This window comes from Phodopus roborovskii, unplaced genomic scaffold (genome assembly GCF_943737965.1).
Source record: "Phodopus roborovskii unplaced genomic scaffold, PHOROB, whole genome shotgun sequence".
Classification (NCBI taxonomy): Eukaryota; Metazoa; Chordata; class Mammalia; order Rodentia; family Cricetidae; genus Phodopus; species Phodopus roborovskii.
Genome location: NW_026126613.1, coordinates 5,860,476 through 5,885,819, shown reverse-complemented (window position 1 = coordinate 5,885,819; position 25,344 = coordinate 5,860,476). Strand labels below are relative to the sequence as shown.

At 33.9% G+C, this 25,344-nt stretch overlaps 1 protein-coding gene across 1 annotated transcript in view; it reads left to right on the top strand.

Moving 5' to 3' along the window:
• The window catches only part of Grik2 (glutamate ionotropic receptor kainate type subunit 2), a 628,441-nt gene that overhangs the window by 337,904 nt on the left and 265,193 nt on the right, over positions 1-25,344 (top strand). The window contains exons 8-9 of the mRNA XM_051206151.1: positions 19,949-20,092; positions 22,609-22,716. Of these exons, the coding sequence (XP_051062108.1) occupies positions 19,949-20,092; positions 22,609-22,716 (252 nt within the window). The remainder of the gene's footprint in view (positions 1-19,948; positions 20,093-22,608; positions 22,717-25,344) is intronic.

Sequence of the window (25,344 nt, the reverse complement as noted above, 5' to 3'; positions counted from 1 at the left end):
GATGGGGTGGATATCTCAATACAATTCCCTTTGTGCTCTAAAGAAAACAATTTAGGCTTGGTACAAAAATATATACAAAGACAGCAAATGTCAAATATGCTCTAGGAGAAGGAACATAAGAACAAGCACACTTAAGACCAGTGGAGCAACCAGAGTGAATGGCAAGAACTACACATCCAGTCCTAGGGTATAGGATCAACAGAGATTACTAGAGCTGTCATAAGCTGGAAAGTTTAAGTCTCATACCCAATATATTTACCTAGGAAGAGAGAACAATAATTGTGACAGTCTATTCTTAAACCTCATCAAAGACGTGATAAGTAGTATAACAATACTAGGGTAGTCAAGAAGTGCAAGTGAGAGGCTTCCAATGGTACAACAAAGACTAATAACAGACTGTTATGAGCAAATTTCTGCCAGCCTGGTCCTAGAACCACGTCATCCCTAAATAACACACAGAGCCACTGTATTATGAAACCATTGGCTGGTAATTAGCATGTCGTATTAGCTAACACTGTGTTAACTCATTTCTAGCAATCTAAGTGTTTCCATGTAGTCTTACTTTACCAGAGATAGGGTCTGGACCTTTTCTCTCATGTCCTACGTCTTGACTTCCCTCTACTACATCTCCCAGAATCCTCTTTGTCTCCTAGTTCTGCCTATCTTGCTTTCCTATAGGCCAACAGGGCCTATAGTGAGGATATACCTCTAATAGTTTTTTTTTTTTTTTTTTACCATTTAGCCTTATTTAACCTCTGTGAATTTTATACCCTAATGACCCCAACTACAAGCCTAGGTGATGAGAGATGTCATTCTGTATATGTTTCTCATACTGGTTAATAATAAAGCACTGTTGGCCAATAGGAAAGGAAGATAGGAGGGACTAGGAGACAAGGAGGAAATAGGAAGTAGGAAGGAGGAGTCAAGATGGAGAGTCTGAAGAAAGCAGTATGCCGCTGGCTCCCCGGTAAGAGAAATACATAGATCAGCAGAAATGGGTTAATAATTAAGGCAGAGCTAGCCGAAAAGAAACAAGTAACAGGGCCAACAGCATTGTATCAAATACAGAGTTTCTGTGTGTTATTTGGGGCTGGCGCGGCTGCCGGACCAGAGTGGCGGTGGGTGGAAAAACCTATATACCTTACACCTAGGCATTAATCAACCTTCTGATTGTTCACCATCACTCCCTCCAATAGCACTCCAGTGAACAATCCATAATCAATCCTACTTCCAAGCTTGTATAGAATTTACATGTTTATCTCCCTGGAATTATTTTAGAATTAAAGTTTCCTCTAACTTTGATTTTGCATTTTGCTCATTTTCTCTACATATGAAAACATTTGAGTATATCTCCCCTGACAGTTCTTTAATGGTTTCTTATTCTACAGATAAAATAATATGAAGCCTTCATTTTTCTAGTGTTCCTTCACTCTTCCAGTGTTATCTATGGCATTGTAATATAAATAGTTATAACTATGAAACCCCACCTTAAGTTGTGCTACTGTCCTCAAGTTCTGGGCATGTACATCACTATTATGTCTTCTGAGTCTCTTTCAACTTTCATTATGGTTTCTGGTATATGCTTGCCATAATATCTTTTACATCTTTCCTATTTAGTATTCAAAGTGCTTTCTTTTCACTGAATAATGAATTACTTAACATTTTAAAGCAAGGAACGTCACAAGGGCATGTGCCATGTCTGCTCTGCTTATGTCTGTGTCTCCTGCATTAGCACAGTATCTACTATAGTGCAGCTGGGTGCTGAATGCATATGCACTATTTGTCTTTTATACTTATTTCCTTTTGAAACTAAATGCTATTGTAAATATGGTAATTGAATACTATCCAGATACAAATGCTTATAGGACATTTTGTAGAGGGCTTTTATAGCTGACATATTTCTATGAAGAATGTATAATGATTTATTTCAAATTGCAGTTTCATTTACATACTTTATGTTTCTGTGTACAAAAAGTTGTCTGTTTTGATGTAATTTTTCATTTAATATTTATCTGTCTCTCCAGGAAACATAAACCAAACATGCTCAGTAGAAAGATCATGTGATAGAGTCATTATTGTCTGATATTAACCCCATGTTTTCCCTCTCCATGAACCAAAACTTACTCTTGTACTCTCTCTTGAAATTGAGTTAATCAGTATACATACTAGAGTGTACACTTTATTTAGAAATTAGAAAATCAAATGATGAATTTATATTTCCTTATATATTTATTGAAACTTCATGTCTCAAAAAGTTCTATGGTTATTTTTTGTGGAATATTAGTTTTGTGTCTTTGAAAAGACTGACTCAATTTCTAAATGTTAGATGAGTTTAATCTCATTAAAGTGTATAGTCCACTCTTTTGTTTCTGTTCAGATAGGGCAGGACTCCCATGGGTATCAACAAAGCATGTCACATCAACTTGTCATAGGACAAAACTACCTCCATTGTCTTAAGGATGGGCAGGGGTAATCCAAGATGAGCAATAGATTCCCAAAAGCTAGTCAAGCATTAGGAAAAGCCCCTGCTACTAGTATTAGGAGTCCTACAAGTAGATCAAGCCACACAAATGTCATATATTTGTAGAGGGCATAGGTAGGTCCAATGTAGGCCCTATGGTTGTCAGTCCATACTCTGAACTGTTAATTTTCTTGTAATTTCCTTGACCTCTCCAGCTTATATAATTCTAACTCCTTCTCTTCATCAGGATTCCCTGAGCTTGGACTGAAGTTTGGCTGCAGGTCTTTGCATCTGTTCCCATCAGTTACTATATGAATGCTCTCTGATGATGATTGGGGTAGTCATCAATCTATCAGTATAGCAGAATAACATTAGGCATTATCATTTGACATTTTCTTTCTCCAATCATGTTTGGTTCTATCCTAGGCCTCTGGGTCATCCAGTCTGTGGGTCTTTCTGTAGGCACTATCTCAGGTGGGCTTACTCTAGTGAGGCAGGCCCAGTCATGGGTTGGCCACTCCACAGATTTTATGACACTTGTATCCCCACACATGCCATAGTCAGGACAGAGGGTAGGTTAAATGTTGTGTGGCTGAATTGATATCTGAATCCCTCCCCTGGATGACTTGCTTGCTCACAGGAGATGGTCTGTCCAGGCTATGTATCCCATATTGCTAGGAGTCTTATCTAGGGTCATACTTGTAGAGAATAGGAATTTCCCTTGCAACAGGTTCCATTAATATATTTTAATACTCTTTTCATCCATCCCCAAATGATTACTAATATTCCCATCTCCAACCACCCAAAGTACAACCACAAAATATTTTTATTTCCCCTCGCCAGGGTGGTCTCAGCTCCTCCTCCAACTCCCCCACCTTGAGCCCTACTTGTTACCTTGCCATCTTGGTTTATGGGTTATGGTATGGTTATTCTTTACAGTTAATATGCACTTATGAGTGAATACATACAATGTTTATCTTTCTGTGTCTGTGCTGCCACAGGGGGATATTTTTTCTAGTTCTATCCATTTGCTTGCAAATTTCATGTCGTTTTTAATAGCTGAATATTACTCCATTGCATAAATGTACACCACATTACCATACATTTCTTGGTTGAGGGTATCTAAGATTTTTCCAGGTTCTGGCTATTACAAATAAATGAACATAGTTGAGCAAGTATCCTTGTGGTATAACTGGGCATCCTTTGGTTATATGCCCAAGAGTGGTAAAGCTGTGTCTTGAAATATATCCATTTCCAATATTCTGAAAAACCATCATATTGATTCCAAAGTGGCTGTACAGGTTTCTATTCCCTCCATCAATGAAAGAGTGTCCTTTGGCTCCACATCCTCGCCAGCATGAGCTATCTTTTGTGTTTTGTTTTTAGCCATTTTTTACAGATGGCTCTTCAGAGTAGTTTCATTTCAATTTCCATAATGGCTGATGGTGTTGAACCTTTCTTTAACTGTTTCTTGGCCATTTAAGATTGTTTGTTGAGAATTCTCTATACCTCTATTTTAGAATTGGATAACTTTTTAATGTCTAGTTTCTTAATTATTTTAATATGTTTTTGAGATCAGTACTCTGTCAGATGTGGGGTTTGTGAAGAACTTTGCCCATTTTGTAAGATGATATTTTGTCTTATTGACAGTGTCCTTTGCCTTATAGAAGCTTCTTAGTTTCTTGAGTTCCCATGTATTCTCAGTCTTACTATCTGTGTAACTGATGTTCTATTCAGGAAGTTGTCTTCTGTGCCAAAGTGTTTAAGTCCATTTCCTATTTAATCTTCTATCATGTTCAATGTAACTGGATTTATGTTGAGGTCTTTGATCCACTTGAGCTTGAGTTTTATGCAGGGCGATAGATATGGATTGGCTTTCAATCTTCTACATGTCTACATCCAGTTAGACCAGTACTATTTCTTAAAGATGCTTTCTTTTTTTCCATTGTAAAATTTGAGCTTCTTCCTCAAAAATCAGGTGTCCCTGGGTATTTGGGTTTATGTTTGGGTCTTTGATTTGATTCCATTGATAAACCTGTCCTTTTTTTTAAACCAATATCATGTTGTTTTTTATTATTATAGCATTGTAGTAGAGCTTGAAATCAAGGATGGTAACAGCTCCAAAGTTCTTTCATTGTAAAGAATTATTTTAGCTCCTCTTGGTGTTTTTTTTTTTTTTTTCTTATTTTACATATCAATCCCAGTTCCCTCTCCTTATTTTCCTCCCTTCCTCTCTCCCTCCCTCCCACTTTCCCTCTCTCTCCCTCCTATGCCCCCATCATGTTCCCATCCCACCCATCCCTACTCTACGGGGAGGGTGTTTTTTTTTTTTTTTTTTTTTTTTGTTCATTAGAAGTTGGTAATTGTTCTTTCATTGTCTGTGAAGAATTGTGGTACTATATTTATGGGGGATTGCATTGGATGTGTAGATTGCTTTTGGTAAAATGACAATTTTTACCAGGTTACTTCTAAAGATCCATGTGCATGGGTGATCTTTCCGTCTCCTGATATCTTCTCCAATTTTTCTTCAGAGACTTGAATTCTGGTCATAAAAGTCTTTCACTTGCTTGCTTAGAGTTATCCCCAAGATATTTTATGTTATTTTTAGATATTTTGAAGTGTGATATTTCCGTGGTATCTTTCCTCAGACAATCTATCATTTGTATATAAAAGGGCTACTGATTTTTTTCAGTTAAACTTATATCAAGCCACTTCACTATAACACTAACCCTAGGTACAACTTTTGGGTGCTTATATATACTCTCATATCATGTGCACATGGTGATACTGAAACTTTTTTTCTTTTTAATTTGTATCCTCTTCCCTTGGTTTTCTTTTGTGTTCTTATTTTTGCTGAAACTTCAGATATTATATAAAATATGGATTATTATATGGCTGTCTTATTCTTGATTTTAGTGCAATTGTCTTAAATTTCCATTTAATTTATGTTGGCTCTTGGCTTACTGTATATTACTATATATTGCTTTTATTGTGTTTAGATATATTCCTTATATCTTTGATCTCTCAAAGACTTTTCTCATGAAGGGGTGTTTGATTTGTTAAAGGCCTCTTCAACATCTAATAAGATGATTATATATTTTGTCTTTCAGTTTGTTTATATGGTTGATTACACTGAAAGGTTTCCATATGTTAAACAATCCACACATCTCTGGGATGAAGCCTACTTGATTATGGTTGATGATCTTAGTCAAGTATTCTTGGATTCACTTTGTACGCATTTTATTGAGTACCTTTACATCAATATTCATGATGGAAATTGATCTGTAATTATCTTTCTTTGTTGCATTTTTGGTGGTTTGAGTATCTGGGTGACTGTGGCCTCAGGGAAAGATTTTGGCAATGTTTATGTTTCTTCTGTTTCTATTGTGTGGTATAATTTGAGAAGTATTGTATTAGCTATTCTTTGAATGTCTGGTAGAATTCTCTGCTGAAAGCATCTGGTATTGGCCTCCAGTTTTGTTTTTGTGGGTTTTTTTTTTTTTTTTTTTTTTTTTTTTTTTTGGTTCAGAGACTTTTGATGATTGCTTCTATTTCCTTATGAGTTATATGTCTATTTAAATTATTTATATGGTCATGATTTTATTTTAAGTGGTATCTATCAAGATATTTGTTCTTCATTTCTTTTAGACTGTCCAATTTTGTGGAGTAGAGGATTTTGGAGTATGTGGCTGCCTTTGTTTTTGGTACATAAATGTTGAGAATTAAGACATTATCTTGATGGCTTATTCCTTTAACGAATAAGAAATGTCCTCCTCCATCTCTTTTGATTAATTTTAGCTTGAAGCCCATTTTGTTAGGTATTAAGGTAGCAATACCAGCTTGCTCCTTATGTCCATTTTACTGACAAATCTTTGTCCAATCCTTTATTCTGGGGTAATGTCTGTCTTTGATGTTGAGCTGTGTTGTATATGGAAGAAGGATGGATCCTATTTTTGCATCCTTTATGATAGTCTATGCATTTTTAATTAGAGAACTGACTCCATTGGTATTGATAGATATTAATGACCAATGATTGTTACTTCCTGTTATTTTTATTGTTTCGTGTGTGTGTGTGTGTGTGTGTGTGTGTGTGTCTACTCATTGTTTGGATTTTGCTGGTATGAAGATATTTGTTGCCTATGTTTTTGTGAGTGCAGCTAACTTCTTTGGGTTGGAGTTTTCCTATGGTCCCCATAACCCTCTTGTCCTCCTGATAGCTGCTGGGGCGATGGGAATGTAGAAGGGCCATGGGATGTGGATCAGGGTCTGGGAAATGGGGCAGCTCAGCAGTGAGACAGATCACCCACCTGTAATTTGTTCAATCTTACTCAAGAACATTTAGGATACTATACTTTGGAAAACCCACAAAACACAATGTAATGCATTCAATTACTTACTCTTTTATTTCTATAAATAGTGCTCCAAGTTACTTAATAATGATTCAATTTCTGATTGACACATATTTCCAGAATATTCTCCAGCATAGTATTCTCAGATTTTTTTTTTTAGCTGCTGATCATAGGTATGAGTATGTCATCTTTCAGTTATATGTCGTGTGAACATTATGAAAAAGGCTAGTCTCTAAACTAGATGGCTATTTGAGATTTTATGCACACTGCTTTAAACATGCTTTCACATGCCTTATCACCATGTTTTAGCAGGAAAACAAACAAGCAAATGAATGGGATATTGGAATTCAGTGGGCCTGGTGTTAATGTTGGTTTTCTTGTATTTTCATGGTCCACATTTGATAACTTTACTTAATTATAAAATTAAATAAATATTGTTTAAAAAGGATAGATCACAATAATTTAAAGAAACAAATATAATAGGAAAAATATTATAATAAATGAACTTCTTTTTGTAAAGAATTTAGGTTTATGTTTTCCTGATTTAAAAGTATATTATCTTCTAGGATATGCTTATTCTCATGGTAAATTTCATTAAATTTTTGGTCATGGGTAGTTTCTGTGGTTCAACTAATTTCAAAAGTAAAATAAAGAAAAGGTAAACTTTATGCTGTTTTGCATGAAAGATAAACCCAAATTTTTGCTTAACTAAAAATGGTTTTAATTTTACTCAACATTTAAGAAAGGATGGCTGCAATATTTTCAAAAGATTATTTTTCAATATAGCATGACAATGAATGTATATGCAGTGAGTAGGGTGACTAAAAGGTTGGAAGAATGAGAACTTTGGAGAATAGCTGTGGGAAAGTGAAATCAAGGTATTTATGGGTAGGAAATCGAAATTAAGCCCTGTTATCAGAATCATGGCATTCTGGAAATGGTTCAAAGTGCAGTGCATCCATTAAGGCACCACATTATGTTTTGAATTGATGCACATGTTTATAGAACTGTTCTCTCAGTCTCTGAAGCCCATTGGCTGGACAAAGTTGTACACATTTTGAATAATTTTGTTGAACTATTTTAAAATAAATTTGCCAAATTTCTTTTTTTTTAATTAGCAAGCACATTTTATGCAGTCATTTGTTTCATTCTGACTCCTTTTTACAACATTTCCTTGTTTCTTTTTGGGGTGGGTGGATGGGGATTCTCATGCCACTAATAGCATTATTCTATTGCCCTAGTTAAATTCTCTGTACACTGCTCTTCTGTTTTTCCTTAGCTTTAGCTTGTATATCGTTCCTTTTGCTGTTGCTGTCCCGTTAAAAAACAAAGCAAATGAGATGTATGGCATTATTTATTTTTCCTACCAAGTAAAGTGCTGTGAGCCTATTTTCCTCTTTTACTCAGTTAATTTTCTCAGTGGCATAAGATATTTTATAAAATGGCTGTCATGAAAGCCTTTTCTGATTTGGTTTGTAATTCATGATTTTCTCAGTAAGTATAAACCTCTAGTAAGTAAATATCAAGAGTTATTCAGCAAACATAAATTTATCCTTCTCATTTTCATGTATTTTTCAAAATATACTGAATAAAGGAGCATTGTGGTTTATTTATTTTTATTTGGTCTGGAAATATTCTATGACATACCATGAAAACTTTTGCTCATTTACAATAAGATCATTAAATTATCGAGTGCATTACATGAATAAATGAATGCAATCCTTATTAATATTAGAATTATGGTTTGAGCTTTTACCTAACTCTGTCGTTCTTTCTTTCTTTGGTTTTATTAGTTCTTATTGCTTTTATGTTCTGATGTTAATAGAAGTCTTTCAACAACTATTCTTCAATTCTGATAGACATTAGTTTAAATGAAATTAGATTTTTTAAATTTGCATATGGTGTCATTAAAATAATTTGTTACATTTATATATATAAATCAGGTTTGGTATATCTGTTTAATTACATAGTGCATTATTTCTTGTCAACAACACATGAATAACATGGCTACTGTTAGACTGAATCAAGCAGTCAAAACAGCTCTTATAGACAATGGAGAAATGTTAAAAATTTTAAATTAAATTTGTAAAGGATTGAAGAACCCTTATAATAAACAAGGCCATGTCATTTTTCTGTGACATCAAAACAATAGTTAATTAATATATTTTCAAACTATGCACTAATTGAAGGTCTCACACATACTAGGCAATTCCTCAACCATTGAAATATATCCTAGTCAGCATTTCCCCCTAAATACCACAATATCATTTAAAGTGGTACTCTTTTTGGTTAACATACTTGATGCCTTAAATCGATGTATAAATTTGGAATGAGTATTTTTATACTGTTTTAAGATGTTATGCTTATATAGCAGGATTGTTTTGGTTGATGAATACTCCCATATCTAAACTTATAAAGAATCCCAATGTGTTACCATCAGAAAAATAATTTTCAGTCCTGTATTGAAAACTTTAATATAAACAATACTGAAGGATATACATTTTTAAATGTAAGAAGTTAATTTGAACTGTAAACAAATATCATTGACGATGTTGGAGAACAGCAGGTAGTGTCGAGAATACTTCCTCTTGATATGGACTCTTCTCTAGATCAATAACAATTCCAAATGTAGTAAAACTCAGACAAGATTTAACAGGACCTAAATTATTTAGACTAGTGTATAGTTTCTGGGGAGTTCATTAACTATCCCATTGATATAGTATGGTTCATGGACATTAGTGAGAGCTTCACAGAATATTTTAAGAAAAGCAAGATATCTCAAAAACCTGATTTTAGTGCAGAAGACTTAATTAGATAGAAATAATTACGTTAGTTTAATGGAACTTCTAATTGAAAAATCTGGTGGCATTTTTTAACTTACTTCACTGCTGTCTCTTAATCATAACTATTTTAAAAGTGAAAATTTTGCACACAATATTTGAAAACCATCTAAATAGCTAGGAAGTGGTATATAAATGTTTAAAGGTTTTTTGAAATTGTGGCAAAACTAAACAACAGGTTCTTCTGATTCAGAATGGTGCATTTAAAAAATATGTCAGGGAAAACTACATTGACAACATTCACAATAATTCTTAGAAAATTCAAAAGTGTCACCTTCAAAATATTAATGATTGTAAGTTCAACCAAAATTCACTTACTTACAAAATTTCATTACTTACAAAATTCTAAAAGTTAATGAAAATAATGCTGTTTCCAAAATTATCTTATGTCTTGTTATGGTCCTGGTAATCAGCAAATGTTTCAGAAATATTGAAAGATACAAAATGTAGAAACATAGAAGATCATGAAATTAATTTTTATTCTTCCTCTTCTCCTTTTTCTTCTCTTTTTATTCTCATTCTTCTTATTATTAATTATTCATACATTGTATATACTTATATATTATGTACTTATTGAAGTAGTAGAAATCATATTTACCTTCTATTCAACACAAGCAATTCAGCATTCACTGTTTTTGTTAGATTGCAGTCTGAATAAAATTCCACTGATATATAGAGAGTTACAAAAAATCATGAATTCAGGAATATAAAGTAAACGGGTCAGTTACTCATAGCTTTCATTTAGGCTGAGGTAATTTTTTATATGGAATTCATCAAGCACTACCAAGCATTCTCTTCCTGTCCACATGATCCTGAGAGGCTGAATCTGAATTTTCTTTTGAAATCATCAATATGACCATAACTGAATCCATACTATTGCTACTTTTCATTTTTATGTTGTCTTGCCTTGTCGCATATCTAGTTTAGGCCTCAGGGATATCAAATGCTGTACAAGTAAAGACAAAATATATGTGGTATATATGTGTTAATTCCAGAGGTTATTTTCCAATAATTACTAGTATATTTTTTAATTCCACATGTCTACAATACAGAGATATCATTGGTAGAAAAAAACATGGAGTATAGACATATTTGCCAAAGTGTATATGATGATGTAGCATACTGGAATACTAGGAAATAGGGAGTAAACAACAGAAATTACTTTTATCCTTCAGATTATTAAGGGTTAGAAGAGTTTTAAAGTGAGCAACATGTTTAATTTTGTTGAAAAGAAAGAAACCACAGCACACATAGAACGTGTTTAGTTGGCTGAGGATGGATCGAGAAGAATATGTGTGTTGACATGAAAGAAGAACAATGGACTTTACCTTCCCCATTTCCAAATGTTTATGAAACGTTGCTATAAAAGACTATTAAATATGCACATGACAATAGATGTGATGTGACCAAAGGTTTACACCAGTTACACATGTAACTTCTCTGCAAACAAGGATCCAACCTGAAGTTGAAAGATGAATAAAACCCCTTCATGCCTAAATTGCATTTTCTCACAGTGTTTTTTATCACAAAAACAAAAATGTAATTAGGAAAGACACCTATAGTCAATGTAACCTATCAGACAACAATATAATAAGTCATACTTTACTAAGGTCATATTCCTGGTCAGAAGTTATAAGTAATATATATGCATATCAGGCAGTATAATAGTTTAATGTGTCTTTATTCTTGACTTCTAAATTTGTCAATAAAGCATGCATTTTGGAAATATTTTACCTACATTTCATTTTATAGGAACACAATTTCTATGAAAATGTCCTCCTCCTATGTTTTCTGGACACCTAATGTGTCATGATCTGAAACAGCACAGACTTATACCCAATATAGGCTAATGTCACGTGCAGGAGAGTAGCAACCTTGTACTTTCTAAACAGGCTTCTGATTTGGGCTAGTTCCACCTTGAAGTGATTACCACCCTTCTGGTGATCAACAACAGTATCTGATGACACCTGCTGTACACCATTTGCCAGAAACTATGGAAACTACTTTAATGTATTACCTCATGCAGCCTGTGTGGTCCACGCAGCTGCTGGTAAAGAACTCTTTTCAAAGTGGGACAAAGAGCTGGCAGCAGAGCCCACACAATGGCAGCTGCAGAGTTACTGGGAGAATTGTCTCACAATTGGTTCCTGATTGGTTCTGAGTGCAGTTCTTCATCATTCGCTCACTTTAGTTAGCAGGCATCATGTATTTGCATTGGGAAGGACAGAACTGGGCACAGTGTACCAGCTGAGAGCACCGGCTTGCCCTTCCTGTGTACTCTTCTGTTTTCAGAGAGGTGCTTGTTTCTCGGTCCTGTTTCAAATTCTTCTGACTGTGCACAGGAGCACCCAAGGCCAATATCCTCCTCCTTACCTATCACACTTAATACATACCCGTTCTAATTGAACGATCAACACTTGCAATTACTTTCAACTGCAACTATCTAGTTTGTAAAGGGGTTATTTTGCTCCCAAGAAGCAGTGCTTTGGAAAACTATTTTCAAATTACTAAGTAAATAACATGGAAAAAAAAACCAAAAAGAATTGCTTTAAATTTTTATTTGTTTTAAATTAAGATGACAAGTCAATGAAAGAGTCAGAATCTATAGACATATCTTCAGTTTACTGCAGAAGGCAGCTCTTTGTTCTGTGCGTTGTACCTCAGACGAGATTTCAGAAATGAGCAAAATCTGAAACGTAGGAGTTCCAGAATGAATGCACCACCTGCCAGCTAGCTTCAGATCTCAGAGGGGACCTGCCTGTACTTATTTAATGGAAAGATAAATGTGTTCACAGAGCTGTTACTATAAATTCATTTGGAATCAGGACAGAGGCTGCATGTACATTCCTTCCAGGCTGAAGCTGCTGGCAGATTTGGTTCAGGGTACCTTTGGGAGGAGATACAGTCTAGAGAGATCGCAGAAAGTGGTTGTTATTCAGAGTGCCCCAAGACCTATTTCTTTTACTGTGAAAGCAAATTTTTAGACGGAACTTTTAGATTTAATCTTGAATATGTTATTAAGTACTTACTATATGCAAGGCAACATATGGAATATCATGTGTAGCACTACAAAGTTGTTGTGAGTATCCAGAAGTACCTGTTGTCTTGAAAATAAGTTAAGAAGAAAGCAATATAAATATATTATATAGAACATTGGGTGAGTTTTAGTACTTCAGCCTAGACCATGAGCAACAATGTGAACACACACACACACACACACACACACACACACACAGACTCAAAACTTATCCAATTATGTTTTTAAAATTATATAAAAAATATACCCCCTAAAAAAGAAACTGTCTCAGTTCCATTGTTTTTTTTTTTTATTTTTTTGTTTGTTTGTTTTTGTGACAGGTTTTCACAAAGCCTTGGCTACCTTAGATCTCACCCTGCAGAACTCATAAAGCTCTGCCTGCCTCTTCCTTCGAAGTACTGGCATTAAACTTATATGCCACCATACCCTACCCTCATTTTTCTCGAATAAAATTTAATAGGGGTATACCAAGGTCATTTTTTCTACTGTACAGATTTTTTAAATGCCTAACCATCAAAAGTGAAATTATAATTGATGAACATTTGCTAAAGGAAATACTTTAGAATTTCTTGTACTGTTCTCTTCATGTATATAGGTCAGGATTATTTGATTCTACCTCCTTTTTATTTTTTAAAAAATCTCTTGTTTAATTTTTGTGGGGGACATAACTGTCTCAGAATGTCTATCACAGAATTTATAAGAAAAATTTGTCATAATTGATTGCATCCGGGATAAAATAACTTGTCCTTCAATCACAGACATTCTTAGTATTTACAGCTCAGTAAAGAGGTCTTTCTATAAATAAAATCCAAGTCTATAAATACTTTAAAAGTTCAATAATTCTTTATTATGAGTTTTATCGAGATATGTTTTAAATATAAATGAGTAGTAAGAATGTTATACTGTAACATAGTAAGGACATTTTATACATATTTGGAGTTTAATTAAAATCAACAGAAAATTATTTATATGATGTAAACTGCTTAAGTAATTTTGGGCTTTTCTGAAAAAAGGCAACATTCATTGCCTTAGTGGTAGCTATATCCAGGATAGTGGATTGTAATTGCTCAATGGCAGTCAAAGGGACACTTCTCACCCCTCTTGTTATCACTTGAAGATCAAGAAAAATTAAAACATACTCATTGAAGTGCTTTGAAGGGATGTTTATGATTGTCCCAAGACACTCATGGAAAGGTTCTCTTAGATATGCTGTAATGAATTGGAACATATTGTGCAATTTTAAAGGACTGAAAAATACATTTTGGGCTGATAGAAATAGTTTGTATTTTAGAAGTTTAATTTGGAAAGAATCATAAAGTACAAAAGTTCACTATTGTCCAAGATTGGCACTCAGGGTAGTTCCCATTTTAGTTGATAGATGTTTGAACTAGCAATTATGCATAGGTCTCTCCTTTAACATTTTGGGATTGAAATTTAACTTCCTAATCTTCACTTTCTTCTTCTTCTGATATTATCTACTGAGTTAAACAAACAAACAAAAATAAAGGGGGGTGGAACATGTTTTCACTGTACTTCTTCTGGTATGAATTCCAAAGTGCTTCAACTTTTAAATAAGTGTGACACATACATACTTCTACAAAAATATGTAATTGAACCCAAATGTTCAGGGCACTAAATTTTCTGAATATAATGAATAAACAGATTTTTAAGAATGTGCTCATCTGCTCAATTGTACTGTAATTTAAAAGATTATCTTTTACATTTAACTTCCAAAATACTATTTAGAGCTGATATGACATATAATAAAAATTAAATTAGGAAGGAAATTGCATTTAGTTCTAATTCCATCTCAGAGATTTACTTTCAAAAGAGCAGTCATAAGTGTTTAGCCCTCGCCAGACTCCCCAAAATATGAATGACTGCTGCCTTAAATCATGGCTCGATTTTAACTACTATGCAAACTTCTTTCTGCTTCTCATGGAATTATACAAATATAAACATTACCAGTGGTGTGCAACACCTTCATTTTCTTGGAATCTTTGCCAGATCCTGTTATCTGTTGTTTTTAGACTGTAGCAACTCTTACGGTCAGACATGTCATTGCCACTCCGATTACTGTTTCTCTGGTTACTAAGGAAATAGACTTATCATGTACCTTTTCAGGATTCATCTCACTTTTGACAAATGTCTACTTAGCATTATCACCAATCTTTAAACAATGATCTATTTTCCTTCCCAGTATAAAGTGTTGAATGTCCTCAAACATTTCCTGATAGATGCATGATTGCAATTATCTCCTTCCCATCTAAATTATATTGTTGTTTCCTTGGCTGTAAAGAAGTGTTATTTTTTTTTTTTTAGTAATTTCCTTCACTGGGCATTTTATTTTCATGTAATTCTATTTGCACATTTTCATGTTTGTATACTGTTCTTTTTTAATGTTATTTATTCTAATGAAATTTCCATTGTAGCTTTTTTTTAGTGGTTTAATGTATTACTGAGTTGTAAGAAGTGAAGGAGGGGCTTCCCCTCTCATTTTATGAATGGCTATCTATTTTGCAAGCCTATTTGTTGGTATGTTTATCTCCTTTTCATTGCCTATCCTGTCACTTTTGTCAAAACTCAGTTCACGGCAAATGCCTTGTTTGCGTCCTCTATTTCTTTTGCATTGGTTGATGTGGCCATGTTAGGTCTCATTTAAATATTTAAGATATTAAACCTGGTAATCCCTGAACACAGGAGTGTTCAGGGATTTCAATTTACTGTAGCATGTTTTATAGATACATTGTGGAAAACTTTCCCCTGTGTGCTTAAATGGAATTGTATTTTATTTTATTGTTGTGGTAGTTTTAAGTAGGGTTTTCTAACTCAGACAAGTCTATATTGCTATAAACCAATATCACTTATCTTGATATTGATGTTATAACCTGCTTCTTTGCTTAGTTTATTAATTCTAACAGTGTTTTAATTCTGTTTGATATATATGTATATTATATGCCTATGTGTGCATATATAATATTTTTTACCCTAAATCGTGATAATATTTGACTTTTTCTTTCTAATTTGGATATCATTCATCTTGTTATATTGACTAATTGCTCTGGGTGGAATTTCTAGTACAATCTTGTATAAAAGTGACAAAATATGGCATCCTTGTCTTGTTGTATTTTAATGTATCACTGTCAAATTTCCAGCATTCAATATGTTGTGAGGTGTTATCTTGTTATATATATAGACTTTGTCTCACTGGACTCTATTACTCCTAAATTGAATCATTTAGACTTTTTGTATTGAAGAATGTTGAATTTCATCAGATATGTGTTCTGCATCTGTTGAGATGATCACATGATTTTTGTCATTCCTTCTGTTGGTATCATGTTTGTTGACTAATGTGCAAACACTTGAAATCTTGAGGCAAATTTGTCTTAAGTTGAATAAGTGTGTGTGTGTGTGTGTGTGTGTGTGTGTGTGTGCGCACGCACATTATACATGTTCCTATGAATGTATACTTGTATATGCAAAGGCCAAAGTCAATTTTGAATAACATTCTCCATTATGAGATAATGTAATTCTCTGAACTTGAGACTCTCCTTGATAATCATTACAGTCTAGTGTTTACACTAAAAACTCTGTTTACTAGTATTTTCTTGAGGATATCTTTTTCTATGTTCATTAATAATAAATTCTTTCAACTCTCTTTGTGTAATGTTCTTGTCCTGTTTTTGTACCAGGATAAATATGATTCAGAATATGAGTCTGGAAGACTTTTCTACTCTTTTTGAATTTATGGTAAATTTAGAAGTGGGAGCCATCTAGTTTTGATATTTTCTTTGCTAGGATCTTTTTATCCAAGTTCATATGATGACAACATGGTCAACTTTTCAGTTCTTTATGATTCAGTATTTCAGGGTACCCAAACCAAAGTCACTATCTCAATAAGCCATTTCATTTGTATGGTGTCAGAAAATCTTTGGTTTTACTGAAGCCTTCTTTTTCTCTTTTATAATTATTCTATATAAATATGTATTATATTTTTTTAAATATTGTTATTTTTCAAATGAGTTGTATATCTATTTCTTATTTTGTTTGTGTGTGGTTTTTTGTTTGTTTGTGTGTTTTGTTTTTGGAGGCAGGGTTTCTCTATATTAATTTGAAGCCTGTCCTGGTACTAGCTCTGTAGACCAGGCTGTCCTCTAACTCACGGAGATCTGCCTTCTTCTGGCCCCTGAGTGATTGGATTAAAAGTGTGCACCTCCATGCCCAGCTTTGTATATCAATTTCTAATTGAGTTACTTTGTCTCTAATTAGAAAATAACAGAAATAACCAACAAAATGTCAGCTTCAACAGGGTTTGTTCAGCCACCTATTTCAATATTTCTAAAAGATGAGTAATATTAAAAAGCAGAGAAAGGATAATCAATATAGCACAATGGGAAGAAGATATATATCCATTCCTGGTCAGTGTGTTGTTTGGGTTTGTGTGTGATTGATCTTAACTCCAATTTTGATTCAGTGAGATTGTTAAAAGCAGTTGTATTTGATGCCATTTTTGGTCGCTTCTATTCCAGATTACAGCATTGCTATCACAGATACATGTCCTATTTAGAGGTCTGTTGGTACAGTAAGGCTTTGTTTTCATTTCTTGTGACCCAGGGGAGGTGGATCTAAAGATATTGCTCTTGTTATTGTATTTTCAGACCCAAAGGGGCATAAGGTATGTTTGATAGTCATATATTCTTCAAGTAATTATCATGTTAAATGCAAAGTGTTTGAAACAGAAATAACATGAAGGCAGAGATCCCAGTCTATCATAGCATAAAATACCTTTTGGGCCCATGTAAAGACACAGTGTTTTCTGTATACAGCATTTCAAAGTGGTGGTTTTCATTTCCAGTTCTATATTTTGCTTATTTTTACTATCTTACTGTTAATTTGATGTTTGGTTGGTTACTGTGTTTTCATTTTCTTGAGATACAGTCTTGGTTCCTTATGCAAATCTTTATGGTTTTTAAATATAGGTACTGATTGCTGTAAATACTCGTGTTAGTACTAATTTAGTTTTGTTATTTTTTCCTGTTTTTATTTGTATTTGTTTCAAGATCTTTTCAAACTCTTTACATCTATCACGATCCAAACTTTGTTCAGGAATGAGTTCTTTTCTCTATATTTGTATGATTTGCAAAGATTTTGTTGTTATTAACTTCTACTTTTATTGTATTAGAGCCTGAGAAAATACTTAATAGAATTCTAATTTTTAAAATTTATATTAATAATTTTTGTTCTTATTTGTGATTTTGTCCCTTAAGCCAGACTAGTATATTGGTTTCTTTTCTCATTGTTCCAACAACGTTTTTGACAAAAGCTACTTCAGAAAGGAAGAGTTTTGCCGGGCATTGTTGGCACATGCCTTTAATCCCAGTACTCAGGAGGCAGAGGCAGGTGGATGGTGGATCTCTGTGAGTTCGAGGACAGCCTGGTCTACAGAGGTAGTTCCAGGACAAGCTCCAAAGCTACACAGAGGAACCCTGTCTCGAAAAAACCGTGGGGGGCAGGGAGGAAGAGCCTTAGTTCTCAGTTAGTGGGTACAGTCTTATGGCTAGTGTGGTAGTGGTTGGGTGAGACAGATGGTTGTGTCTTCAGTCAGAATTCAAGACAGCTGGTCCTCTCTTGTCTTTTTTTTCATTCAGCCCTGGATGCTAACATGTGGGATGACCGCCCCCCCCCCATATTCAGGTTAGTTCTGGGATCCTTTATTAAGCTTCTCCATAAATGGTCCCCTCCCAGCGGTCTTCCTCCTAGGTGACTCTAAGTTGACCATACTGGCCATCACATCAGGTCATGGAATTTGAATTTAGAAAGAGTATATGCTTTAGGATGTTTTTCTGTCATGATGTCGTGAAACTGGCCTATCGGCAATGCTTGAATAATTTCATTTCTACCAACCTTTCTCATACAGGTATATGGAATCAAGTTTCATTATGTTTTGGAAAAAAAATAAGTTTTTCAAATTTGGTAATTTTAGTGGTGTATATACCAGATATCTTCTTCAGATGTTTTAGTTGTTTAATTGTAAGGCTATAATATTGTCTTCCTGTATCAAATTCACTCTTCTAGGGACCACCATACAACTATTAGTAGGACATATGAAGTTAGCCATGTGTTATTTATAAAATAAACTCTGTGCATATAAATGACATGACAACTACTCCTATGTTCTGTTACTGTTGTGTGCTTGTATGCTGCTTAGCCGTCTTCAGCTTCTTGAGGTAAAACTCTTAGTATACATTGGAATGGAAATATAAAGACTCCTCATTTTGTCTTGTGTTCTAGCACACAATCTGCTCTACAGGGTTCCTATTTGGTTTGAAATTCATTTCACAGCCCACTAATTGTGTGAATGAGAAAGGGAAATACATTCCTTTATTGTAAAGCATGCCAAGCAGATGGCTCAAATTTCCCTGCTATCCCCTCTGCCAGTGTGACCCTCTTCTGTAGGTAGGAAATTGGCATAGATCCCAAAATGGGGTGACTGGGGCTTCTTAACACATTGTTTGATAGTCACTGAGCCTCTTGTTTATTGTGAATTATAAACATTGTTTTTTTTATCATTGACTCACAAAGTGGCTGGTTACTAGAGCAGGTGCAGAAGAGAAGAATTCATATTCATTTTACTTGAAAAGCCAAATGATCTTTTATTGATATGGAAATTTTGAGTGAAGAAAGCAGCACAAGAGATTACACTTAGGTTCTTGAAAAGGATTAACACATAGCCTGAAATTTAGTCTATGGAATGATGCATCATGACTGAGGATGAATATTTGAAAATAGAGCCAAAGACAAGGTTTGGGCTTATATCTTTAAGCTTTTTTGAGTAATCCTCTTTAAAATCTTTTTCTTCCTCCTGCACAGGGGAACTGTTTACTTACTGAATGAATAATATGTGAGCTACATAATCATCCTAAATGTCACAATTTCATCCGATTGTATGTGTTTGAGACAGAGTAAGATAGACCCAGGGAGATGGAGACAAGAAATAAATAGCATCTTCATATATTTCCAGCCACAAAGGCTATCACTTTTTTCTTTCTAAAAGACAGGCTAGGAGGTTCTTAATGAATTTTAGTAATGTGATCACATTTTCTTATCTGAGACAACCACAAAATGCAGCATAAATTGCCTTTTTCCCTAATATAAAGAAACCCTGGAAATTTGTACTTTCCTTACTCCATTATTTTCTTCATGCTGCCTGACGCTTTTGCACGTTTTTATGAACATACATATCCTTTCTCTGGACTTTCAGACAGATGCTGCTCTGATGTACGATGCTGTGCATGTCGTGTCCGTGGCTGTCCAACAGTTTCCACAGATGACAGTCAGCTCCTTGCAGTGTAATCGACACAAGCCCTGGCGCTTCGGGACCCGTTTCATGAGCCTAATTAAAGAGGTGAGCAATGCAAGGGCTGTGAATGAGCTCCGTGCAGTGCTCTTAGCAAGCAATCAAAACAAAACAAACAAGAGACTGAAACAACATTTCTTTCTCTATAATATTTCCTGAAAGTATTTTTTTCTTTAATACATCACATCCTGAACAATTTCCCCTCTTTCCATTCCTACAAGCCTAGCTCCACATCCCTTAGCCCGCCATCCACTTCCCCTCTGTTTCCTCTTCAGAAAACAGTAGGCCTCTACAAGACTGTTAACAGCCAAACAGGACAAAACAAGATACAAAAAGACAAGGCAAAGCCCTTATACCGAGGCTGGATAATAAAATAAAAAGTGTTATTTTACAAATAAATCAATGAAATATCATTCAATGTGTCTAAGGCGATCTAAATATAATAAGCCATTGAAAGTTTGATTGGTGATATTAGCCTTATTTTTGAAAATCTATCTCTCTGACTTTTTATGTGTACATGTAGATGCCTAAAGAATTATATTTTAGGCAATAAAACATGAAGAATATCTTTAATATTAATGTCATTTAGTACACATAAAAGTTAAAAATTAATATGTGCGGCGTAGCTACTTTCATCTATGGAACTATCTGAAACAAAATGTACAATTATTTTATTTATGTTAACTATCCATACTAAAAATGAATATATCATGGTTACAAATATAGTTGAGTGGTAGACTGCATGCCAAGCACATATGAGGCTCAAGTTCAATCCTTACCCTTTAGAAATACAGAAGAAAAATAATATATGGAATCATAAAGTGTAAAATTTACTTCACAGTATGTAATGAAGTTATGTTTATGACCATGTATTATTCCTTTTTTGATTCTGACCAAGCCTGAATCAGAAAAAATAAAAATAAAAAACAAAATCAAATGGAAAGTCCTCATTTACACCTATGTGCATAACCACTTTTTCCTTTTGCATTTTCTTCTTCTTTCTATAAAGGAAAGTCCTGTGTTTGGTTAATACATTCCTTTTGGATCAACATTTAAATGTTCCCTTGTCTTAGATATAAAAACAATCACAGGCTATTATCATCATTGCTTCAAAATTATCAATAAGTTTATTTATCAAAATATATTCATTGTGGAATAAAAATACAAATGAGATCATGAGTAGGATCTTAGAATATTGGAAAACAATTTCTATGCATTTTCATTACCATTTTACAGAACTCAGCTAGGAGTACTGATTTTCCCAGAAGAACATAATGGTTATTAGTTGCTTCATGCTCTTCATGCACTTCTGGTTTAAAATACTTTGTACTCTCAGAGTTCTATTCATAGATCACAGGTCTCATTGGTTGAAGAATTGATTTTTCTGAACTCAGCATTTGAGCTTTATGACTGGGAAATGTGTTGGCTAGCCCTGAAAGAAACAGCTATATGACACTCCCCACTGTATTTATTGTAGAGTGTAATTGAGAGCCTTGTCCCCTAAATCACAGTATTCCCTGTAAGAAGACCAACAGGAGAAATTTCTCTCAGGTCTCAGTACCAGGAAAGCTGTTTATCCCAAGCAGTTGGTATGCCTCCAAATATGAGGCTGCATATTACAATTTCATCATGTTTTCTTTTCTGCTTTGGTTGCTAGGAAGCTTAAAATTGAGTATGTTGCAGATTTTATTATTTGCCTGGTATACCTGTTATATTATTACTGTTCTCTACCTAGTTCCTTATTGCTGTTCTCTACTTATATTCTGGCAGTTTCTGATAATTTTATCTGTTGTTACATTATTAGAATTTTTTATAATCTGAATACTTTTTCTTTTGAAGAAATTGGAGAAAGCAATTTCATTCTTCTGTAGACATATTTGAATTGACCAGTTTGCCAGTTTCGTTCTATTTTTTAGTTAAACCCTTTGGTCGTATCTTGCCTGATGATGTATGTACACTTAATCTTCATGTACATTATTTCAAGCTATGTAGTTGCATGCTTATATTGCATCATTAAATATTTGCACGTAATTATTTTTTCAAGCTATATTTTCAGATCTCATATAATGGAAACTGTATAATTTTGACTAAATAGCAGAAAAAATAAGATTTTTACATTTAAAATAAAACCCATCCTTTACTGATCTTGGAGCAATTAATATTGCTAACTTGTATTTCACTGGGAACTTCTTTTACAAGCATTACAAGTCTGACATAAAATAATTATAATACATTTTCCTCACTCTTCTTCTGGGAAATGAAACATTGATTATTATAAGGGAATATTGTTAACCGAAGAAGTATAAAAGGCTCTCCTGGACTCAATTTTGTTCAGAGTAAAGTATTTCTTGATAATTTCATTGATAATATAAGACAAATATGTGTATTTCCTACAGAAGATAGGAAGTTTTTGAAAGGAAAAATATCTTTTATCATGAGATACAAAGCAGCTAAGTTTGCTAGTGACCACAAGACACCAGCATAATGTAGCTTGGGTTACTAATAACAGGATGCCATCCTTTCTCTTGTTTCCCCCCTGTTAATTGTGATTATTTGTTTTTTAGGCTCATTGGGAAGGCCTCACGGGCAGAATAACTTTCAACAAAACTAATGGTTTACGGACAGATTTTGATCTGGATGTGATCAGTCTCAAGGAGGAAGGATTGGATAAGGTACGTGAGTCCCTCATGTTGAATAGTTAATCATCAAATGAAACAAGATGAGGAATAACAAGAAACATCTTCATTGTAGTCACAATTCATGTTTCTTTTACATCGCTAAGTAATTTCCACATAATTCTCCAATATGCAATACAATATGCAGTACAATAATTGACTGCTAAGATTTAAGACTATAGGATTTCTGAAATTTTCAAAACAAAAAAACTTTGTTTTTATTTTTGTGTGAGTGAATATCTTCCCCTGCATCATTATATGTGTACTATGTTCAAACTTTATGGCTCTGAGAGTCAGAATCTAGAGTTACACATGATTGTGGCTGCCATTTTGCTGCTAAGAATTAATTCTAATTGTTTTCTACTTGTAATTATAGCCTTAAATTTTTTCTTTAAGAAAAAAAAAATTCTCATGCTGGGTCATTTTAAAGGGAAGCACCTAAATTAATATACAAAAACTAAATTATGTGGGCACATACTTGGAAAGAGTAACACTGGCTCGACTTGATTTCATGTCTAGGGTTCAGAGGCTTACTCTTATAATACTAGTGTGTAACGAGTACGGTTTTTCCTCCCACCGCCAGTCTTGTCCCGCTGCCGCGCCAGCCCCAAATAATACACAGAGACTCTGTATTAGATATTATACTGTTGGCCAGTTACTACTTTCTTATCGGCTAGCTCTGTCTTAAGTATTAACCCATTTGTGTTAATCTATGTATGTCCACGTGTTCTTCTTACCGGGAGCCGGCTGCCACATACTGCTCTCTCCAGACTCTCCATCTTGACTCCTCCTTACTACTTCCTATTTCCGTCTTGTCTCCTAGTCCCTCCTATCTTCCTTTCCTATTGGCCAACAGTGCTTTATTATTAACCAGTATGAGAAACATATATAGAATGACATCTCCCATCAACAGTGTGTTAGTATTTTTGATTTATCAATTTAGAATTTTCTAATATATTATTGAAAAGCTAGGATAATCAGATATTTTGTAGAGCTTAAGTTCTAGTTAATTGAAATTGTTTTCCCTTAATGACAGCAAAGATTTCATCCATCAGTTGCATGTGGAGTTTAGTTAGAATGGTTTCCACAGACTGATATAATCCAACATGTTTGAAAGACAGCTCAAACTACCCAAGAATGAAGAAAAGTAATCATTTCATTTAAAATGTCATGGAAACAGATGAGCATAAATGTAATGAGCAGTAAATGACCAGGGTGATAGAACTATTACTTCTTTCCATTGAGATTTTAAGATTATAGCATTTGATAAAACTGTGTAAAGTGAAGAATACAGTATAGAAACTGAAATACACTTAATAAATGATGATTTCTGAATGTTTATAGGATGTGAGCATTTCTTGAACATGTCTTTATTTGGTGATAGACTTTGGTTTATATTCTTTCTGGGATAAGATTACATTATTTTTTGAAACTATTTAAGTCACCAGGTGATCTCTGATGATAATGATGTTCTTAAAATTACCAATGATCCAGTCTTCTATTTTTTAAAAAAAAATATAAAAAGTGTGGGATATTCCCCTGTATTCTAATGGGTTCACACACACACACACACACAAACACACACACACACACAAAAAAAAACACACACACACAATATATATATATATATATATATGAATATATATACAAATATATGTTTCCATTTATATGTGATAATCCTACAATGCAACAAAATTGAAACAATGTTAGTTATGGATATTGCCATGACACCTCAAAGTGACTTGTTTTATACATAAATTTACATAATAATTTTCCTCATTATTTGGTTTAAAATCCTCAAAAAAAGCACAGACTCAATAGACAGATATTAGATAGTAGATAAGGTTCTTAGAATTAGCCTTTGAATAATGGGAAAATATTGAGTCCAATTATCTTTTTTAGAATGAAAATGTTATTTTGTGTCATTGTATATTACTACTATGTAGCTTATTGTTACTTTATAGGAGCTCATATTTAAAGTGCATCTTCCCAAATGAGCTATACCCAGCCCAGAAAGCCTTTATGTTGTATGATTCTAGTGTGAACTTTTGATGGTTAATGTTGCTAACTTGCCAAGGGTCTAGAATCATCTTTGAAAAAACCCACGGATAATGCCTCTTAGGGTATTCCCAGAAAGGTTTTAATGAAGTAAGAAGACTTATCATAAAATTAGGCATCTCTGCACCTTGGGCTGCAGTCCTAGTTTAAATAAATGTATAAGATAACTGAATACAGCCACTCTATTTGTTTTCTGACTGGTTTCAATGTGACCAGGTATCTCATGTTCCTATTACCAAGTGCTCCCAACATGATGTATTGAAACTCAATATGTGAACTAACATTAACCACTGATTCATTATGTCACTTACTGTTAGTCACTGATAAAAGTAATGATCAATGTAGATAATATATTTTAATAACTCTGGAAATATGAGCCTAATTTGAATATTGATAGAAAATCTCCAGCCCTCTTATGATTGTAACTAAATAATACAGAAATAACAAGTACACTCTCATAAGATACAGAGAGGTGTTAAATATCTTCAAGGCACTGAGCCTGGAATGTGTTATGATCCCCATTTCTAATTCAATAATAATAATAGTAACTACAGATGAAAATAAACT